Raw genomic sequence first — 8,338 nt, forward strand, 5'->3', positions numbered from 1 at the left:
GCCCTATAATTCCATAAGTATTTTGATAGAAGTCCACATATTTTAATTAAAATTGAAAAGTTAGCCCATATTTGTCATTCATTATTTTATATTCTATCATATTATTTTTTCTACAGTACTAATTTTCAATCACAATTTTTTCAATAAAATAATATTACACGCAAGCCAAAAGCTTTTCCTTCTTTTTTAACTACATAATCTACTATTACATAATATATTTTTCAAAATTAAAGGGTTCAAACACACCCTTAATAAAAGTTGTAGGTCTTGTTAATGTGTTGTCGAAATTGAACTGAGTCCTTGTTTGATCCCCATTTTCTTCAAAACATATTTTTCTACCTCTTTTTTTCAACTATATTTTTCAATAAAATAATATTATACAAAAATCCAAAAATCTTTTCTTATTTTTTACCACACATTTTTCATCAATCTACTATTTTCAAATGTATTCTTAACAAATAATGTGGTTCAAACATCTTCTAAGTTTATTAAATTTTGGCAAAGTTTTATCAAATGATGCAAAAATCTATGGATAAATAAATATATATACTGAATTTGGGTTACCGAATTGGTTACCTACTCTCACATACACGCGGGCCCCACGTCCATTTAAAAATTTCGGCGTGTGGGACCCACCCTCCTATCGTGTGTGTAGATAAAAAATTCGATAAAAAAGTGGATGTACGTCTAGGATTGTTCAAAATCTATACCGGCTAAGTCTATGAACTATACATAAAGGCCTATTTGCCATTGTAGAGTCAAACAATATGAATATTTCTGCTAAAAAACACTGCAAATTTTACAATGAAGAAAATGACCAGAAAATGGAGGTAGAATCTGAGTCTGTTTTACTTCCAGGCTTGCCAAATCATCTTGCTCAGCTTTGTTTTTCCACTCTCCATCCTTCTGTTCTCTACAGAGTGTGCCATTCATGGCGACGTTTGATTTACTCCCCTTCTTTTCCTCCATTTTTCTCTCTTTACGCGGTTCTTTCGCGTCCAAATTCTGTAGAGTTCTGCTGTTTTGATCCTCTTTCGTCCACCTGGAAGGCGCTGCCAAGTCCTCCATCGGAGCCACCTCTGTGCCTGCTCCGCCGGCATCCTTCTTTCATATCGAGATCTCTCCCCATTCAGTCTCTAGCAGTTTCAGGGCGCTTAGTTTTGTTATCCGCCACCACTCACAAGCTTCTTCCATCATTAAGTCACCCATTACTCTTCGACCCTTTATCCAGTAACTGGACTTTTGGCCCTCCGCTCTCTAATCCACGCCGCTGGTGCATCGCAGGTTCCGCACATGGTGCGGTATATATAGCAAGTGGCGTTGGTGCACAGTACCAAAGCGATGTAGCACGGTCTGTCGAAAAATGGGACATGAACAAGAAGGAAATGGACTGGAACTGGGAAAAAATGGCTTCGCTTAAAGACGGAAGGTTCAGCAGAGAAGCTGTGGAAGCAATCGGGTACAGAGACAAGCTTTGCATGGTAAATATAAACGGAAAAGCGCCCAAAGACGGGATTGTTTACGATTTCTTGACGAATCAGTGGAAAGAAATGCCACGGGGAATGCTTGCCGGATGGATCGGCCCGACTGCCGTGGATGGTGATTTCATATACGTGGTAGATCAGGAAAATGGTTCCCTTAGCAAGTATAATGCAGAAAATGATTCCTGGGAGAAGCTGATCGAGTTGTCGGAGCATCTAAAAGGTGCTGAATATATAGCTGCGCGCGGCGGAAGAGTTTGTGCGGTTTGTGCCGGCGGCGGAGAGATTATTGTGGTTGACATTTTAGCGACACCACCAAAGACTTGGGCGGTGACTCCACCGCCTGAATCGGAAGTTGTAGCTGTTCATATACTGCCAAGGATGACTCATTTTGAGAACTAATTCTCAAAGTTTATTTCCTACAGCCCAGATTATATAATATGTGTTGTTAGTTTTGTGAAGAATGTTGTCTTGACAGTTCAAGAATATATCTAGTGATCTTAACCAGCTTTTCATTTCTTGTTTTGATGAAGAATGTTCTCTTAAATTGAACATTTGCAGTTAAGAGTGTGACTAATCACTCTAGGATCAACTATCAATAGCATGTTTATGGAAGATTAATAGTTATTGATTTCACCTTAATCAGCTTATTCAAGAATTAAAATGAATATTTAAATTATGAAACAAAATCGAATTGAACCTTAATATTTACATTTGGAAATAAAGATTCAATTTATAAGATTCTTATTGGTTTTCCGTTTAGATCGTGTTGGGTAGGGATTAAAATTTAGAGTTTAATCTATGTCGAAGTAAACAATTAATTTTAATTATATATTTTATGAAATCCACAACTTTTCAACAATATATTTGATCAACTTTTAACAAAATTTGCTAAAAATATGATTTTAATTTCCATCAAACACCGACTTAGTTTAGTTCTCTCCGAAATTGACCGAATGGTTTCCATCTCTATTTTCATTGCCATTAAAAGTAATCATGCTATATGTACAGGAGGTTTGTCTTCGTTAGGCACTTTGACAGGGCCCAAAAACAATACTAATAGTCTATTTAATTCTATTTGTTGTTCAACATCCAATATACTATTGTCAACTGACATTCTGCTTGTCAAATCACCATGTACGAGGTGTTACACTCTTTTATAAGTTACCAAGCAACCTTGCCACATTAGTGTCCTTCAAGTATTTATCCAGCTTTCTTCCTTAGAATAAAGAGCAGTCTGAGGTGTACAGACACAGTACTTACAGGGTTTTATCGACCCCTCAAAAGGGTGGGGTCAGTTTTTTTTTTTTTTTTTTTTTTTATGGCATTAGGGCCCGCATGGAATCGACCCCATGTGAGGGGTCGATAAGACCCCATAGAACATCGTCCTGTACAGAGGGCTTTGCTCTAGAATAAATGAACACGACAACCTAGGAGTGGGACGTTGAATACACTGTCTTTTGTTAGGCGAGATTTAGACAGAAAGTACTTCAGCGTATAATTCTTGCTTTTGCAACATAAACTCCGTTTCGTGGGCTGGACCCAAAAAGTCACATCTATTAAAAAATAAAAGAGTTTCGTAATTACAAAACCCACTATCATGTGTACACGTGGTGTGTTTCAAAAATAATAATTAATAAGCCACTACACTTTAATAGTTAACAAAAAATATGATCAATCTTGCTATAATGACAAACTCAATAACAGGTTCAGTGACAGAGAAGACACATATTAATGCATGATTGGACGGTTTAGGAAAACAAACACTCAATCACTGTCTGCCACACCACTTTGTCACCTCCATCGATCATTGTCATTGACCGTGACCAAGTATCATTATTCTAACATGATAGTGTGAAGCCATCCAACGAGGAAAAAAAGGCAATCCAATATTGGATGAAGTTTTCTTGTCTTGATATATCAAGAGGATGAGGATCCTGTCTTTAAATGAGACCATGGCTTGATGCTTGAAAAAAATAAATAAATAAATAAACCCTATTTGATATAGATTTAACCACACTTTTTATGTAACTCACATTTTTTTAACTATACATTGAATTAGCTTTTATTAAAATTTATTGAAATTTTGATTTTTATGTAATTCAAATCGGGCTAAGAGAATATTGTTAGAGATTAAAATCTCCTTAAACGGAAACTAAAATAATTCACATATGTTTAAAGACAAATACTTCTAAAAAAAAAAAAAAACACCATGTTCTTGATCTATGGACGGTAATTTTGTATAGAGATTTATTTTTTATTTTTATCTTTTTATCTCAATTAGAAACTTTATACCTCGTTTACTTCAAAAAATTTTTGAAAACACTCTTTTCAGATATATAGATGACACCCGTAAATCACATAGGACATTTACATGTGAGCACACTAACATGCATGTACACGAACTATAAGTCTAATCTACATGTGTGTAAAATAAATATGTTCCATTTGTCGATGAAAGAGTATAACATCCTATCAAAGTAAAAATTATCAATTATGGCGATTCCATCGATGATACATAAATAATTGAGAAGGTTTTTAAGATTTTAAAAGAATTCGTCACTACTTTTGAAGCCTAAGAAGAAAATGCTTCTGGGTTAAAGGGAGAGTTTTAAAAAGGTGAACATAATACCAACCTAAAAGCTAATTAAAGCAATACAAGTCATTATTAAATAGGTTATTCATAAAGGTGAGGCGTGTATCCCACTCATTAATAAATGTTGAGTAAAACTTGTAATAGAGTCATCATTCACTGGGTGAATTATTGATTGCACGTCGGAAAAGGATAGGCGGATCTCCACTCAAAAATAAAAAATAAATAAAATTTCCAAGTTAAAAACTTACTTTGTATTTTTAAAAAGGAATTCAAGGAGAAGATTTAAGCAATATTTTTCAAAAAGAGTAATGTTATTTGAAGTTCCTTATTACTGAAGTCGTCTTACGTGATATATATGTGACGATTAGTGATTTGATATATTAATAAGGTTGTTTTTATTACCGCATACCACAAATCATTAAACGACACATGTATTCTACATAGGACGATAACGGTAGTGAGCGATTGTAAATAATATTGTTCTTGTACAAAGTGAATGTCTTCCTTTCGTATTGAATGCTTAGGTTACGTGGATTGATTGACGGTAACTAGAACAAAGTCATAACAAATGTGACTAGAAAAGATGTGAAAATAGTGAATTACATAATGCAATGAGTATGCAAGATTAATAAAAAAAACACAAGAAATAATAAATTACTAGTTTTGAATTAAAATAAATAAACAATAAGGTTCATTTTCATCTAATACAAAAACTGATCTAGTCTAACATGCTTTTAAATAAATTAAAAGAAAAATAATGGAAAATCATCACTCAGATCATGAAAAAATACAAAAGATATTGATCTTTAATTCCAAAGTTAAATTCTTCAAAATCTTGATGCAATTAGCTTCAATTCCTTGCTAGGGTATGATCGTCTCTCTTAAAAGTGATGAATTAACATCTAGTTTTTGATGAATTTGATGATATTGTTCAATAAAAAGAGGCAAGAGAGAGCTATTCCCATGTATAGCCCTTGTTTTGTATTTATAAGAGTGAAAAATGGGTCAAAATCACGTCCAATTTGTGTTCGAAAAGAGTTTGAATCTCGAAAGGAAATTGCTGATTCATCCATGAAAATAGCCTGTGTGCGTGCATCGACATAACTACCATGCATGTACCATTGAGTCTAATGGCTCTCGGTTTGGTGAAAAACAGGTATTGAGTGAGCGCCATGAATTGCCCTTGAGTGCGTCGGTTCACTTTTGTTTGTCCCTTAGCAGTTTTTAGTATTTGGGTCATAATTTTCTCTCTTGTTAGTCCATTGAGGTTATTCAAAGTGCGTTGAAAAGATAGCTTAAAGGGGTTACATATCTTCTAGAATTAAAAAAAATTCCAATTCAAACATTTGCTAATCGAAAAGTGGGTTTCAAGTTGAGACTAAAAATTCGAAACATAACTTTCTGTAAATTAATTTGTGAGAATAGTTTATTTATGTTTTACACATTTGACATCCAATTACATCTAATTGATCATATGTGATCTTCAATCATCATTTTATGGCTTGAATCAACTATTGAATGTTTATACTTTTGTCCCCAAACTTTGAATTTCTTTTGCTTTTGCTCATTTTCATTCCTTTATTTCAATTCCACCAATTTGCCTCAAGTTTTACCTAACAAACAAAACCGTCATCTAATTAAGCCATAATTCATCATAATTAATTACAATTTAACTTAGGAAAAATTACCAAACCTTTCAGTTTTAAGCATATTTGGCCTAAACCTTTATTTTGTTGCACCTATAGCATCAAACCTTATAAAAACTTGCACCTAGATTCCAAATTGATGATTTCTGTTACTTTCATCGTCAGTTGATCCAATAAATTGACTTTGACCAATTTCAAAATGGGTAAAATGATAACTTTGAATAAAAATTAAAAAACTAAAAATAAAAAAAATAAAAATCCAATCACTCTTCATCTTCTCTTTCCCCACGTGCACACCCTTGTTCTAAACCCAACCAAAAAATCCATCACCACAACCTCTTCACCGCATGTTGTCGGCATCCACCAAAATCCCATTAAGCTCTGTTGAGACCGATTGACCAATAATGTAGGAATTGAGATTTAATGAATACAATTTGTTGTAATTGAAGTAATTAACAAGATCACGAATAACCCAAGAACAAGATTAAAGTAAAGAAATAAAAGAATTGACAGAGGAACAGTATTATTTTATTCAATCAATGAAATGAGAGAATTACAGCAATAATGACTTTTTAACAATATTGAAAGAGGAGCCTTATATTTATAGTATAAAATTTAGCCCTAAAAGAGTCCCAAAAAAGGTAAGAAATCTAATGCAATTTAGACTCCTATTTAAGTCACACTTCTAACAATCTCAATTCCTGCATTATCGGTCAATCGGTCCCAACAAGTGGTATCAGAGCACTTGTTGGGACAGATTGACCAATAATGCAGGAATTGAGATTTAATGAGTTCCACTTGTTGTAATTGAAGAATTGAACAAGATCACAAATAACCCAAGAACAAGATTAAAGTAAGTAAAAAAAGAACTGGCAGAAGGAACGATGTTTTATTAATTCTCTATGAAAGGAGAGCACAATACAGCAAAAGGCTTCAACAATACTGAAAGAGGAGCCCTGTATTTATAGTATATAATCTAGCCCTAAAAGAGTCCCAAAAAAGGTAAGAAATCTAATGCAATTTAGACTCCTATTTGAGTCACACTTTTAACAATCTCCACCTTGACACAAATTCCGGTGCAACGAAGAAACTCCAAAATTTCTCCACCTTGAGAAATAATCCGTCTGCATCAGAATGAACTGACCAATCTCCTCAACGCAATAACCAAACTCTCCACGATAACACGTTCCCCCGCCCGGCGTCCGCAAGCGACACCCGGACCTAAACCCAGGTTCCCAAAATTCCTCTTGGAATTAACATTCACTGGACAGGGTCGAAACACACCCTGTAGCAGAAACCACACCAAATGCACAATCAGAAGGTCCCTTGCTAATATTGTCACCCTCAATGATTTCTAAAACATTACAGACATCTCCAAAACTGTACCTACGCTACATGAGTCCATTGGCATTACAAGAACACAGTGTACCCGCTAAAATTGGTGGCAAAGCGGAATCACCAACACTCCCTTGAGCAAAGTTCTTAACTGACCTAGAGCCAAACCCGAGAGGTACTGTACCAAATTGAATGTCCACCACGGTACTGAACTTGTCCAAATGTCTCTGAACTGGTTCTGCGCTTCCCTGCAAGATGTACAATTGGGATTTTCTCCGTCCCTCCAGTACAACCCGAATACCTCTTTGAACCTTCAAGACTCCACCTCCACCTGAAAATTTGTACCCTTTTTCATCCAAGGTACTCAGTGATATGAGATTCTTTGTCAAGTCTGGAACATGGCGAACCTGATCAAGTGTCCTCACTGTTCCATCCTGTAGCCTCAATCTAACTCAACCAATTTCTGCAACCCGAAAAGATTGGTTGTTTCCCATGACAACTCCACTTTACTTCACCATCTCATATGTTTGAAACAAAACCCTATTGGGACACATATGATACGAACAAGTAGAATCCAGAATCCACTCCTCAGGTTTGGATTCCCCATCAGATACAGCCAACGTCACATCTCCATCATCACAAAAATTTTCGGCAATATTAGTCTCGTTCGAATTACCTAATTGCCTCGCATGCATGTAAGTCACCTTTACCTTGCAACTTGTCGCAATCTTTCTTGATGTGTCCTTTCCTATTGCGGTAATAACAATACACATTGTTGTACTTCACCTTCGATATACCCTTCCGTCGATCACCATGAGTAACAAGAGCATCCCCACTTCTAGATGCAGATCTCCAACCAACAACTCCATCTTCTCTTTTGAGAATAGGGCGATATGTTTGAAACAAAACCCTATTGGGACACATATGATACGAACAAGTAGAATCCAGAATCCACTCCTCAGGTTTGGATTCCCCATCAGATACAGCCAACGTCACATCTCCATCATCACAAAAATTTTCGGCAATATTAGTCTCGTTCGAATTACCTAATTGCCTCGCATGCATGTAAGTCACCTTTACCTTGCAACTTGTCGCAATCTTTCTTGATGTGTCCTTTCCTATTGCGGTAATAACAATACACATTGTTGTACTTCACCTTCGATATACCCTTCCGTCGATCACCATGAGTAACAAGAGCATCCCCACTTCTAGATGCAGATCTCCAACCAACAACTCCATCTTCTCTTTTGAGAATAGGGCGTCGTATACCTCCTCAATGG

The 8,338-nt window shown here is 35.5% G+C and overlaps 1 protein-coding gene across 1 annotated transcript; it reads left to right on the top strand.

Annotated features, from left to right (window-relative positions):
• Positions 1-730: 730 nt before the first annotated feature.
• On the top strand, positions 731-2,056 carry LOC111386869 (F-box/kelch-repeat protein SKIP25-like). Its single transcript, XM_023011356.1, has one exon. It carries the CDS (start codon positions 768-770, stop codon positions 1,881-1,883), a length of 1,116 nt encoding a protein of 371 aa, XP_022867124.1. The 5' UTR covers positions 731-767; the 3' UTR covers positions 1,884-2,056.
• Positions 2,057-8,338: the final 6,282 nt, after the last annotated feature.

Source organism: Olea europaea, chromosome 3 (assembly GCF_002742605.1).
Source record: "Olea europaea var. sylvestris chromosome 3, O_europaea_v1, whole genome shotgun sequence".
Classification (NCBI taxonomy): Eukaryota; Viridiplantae; Streptophyta; class Magnoliopsida; order Lamiales; family Oleaceae; genus Olea; species Olea europaea.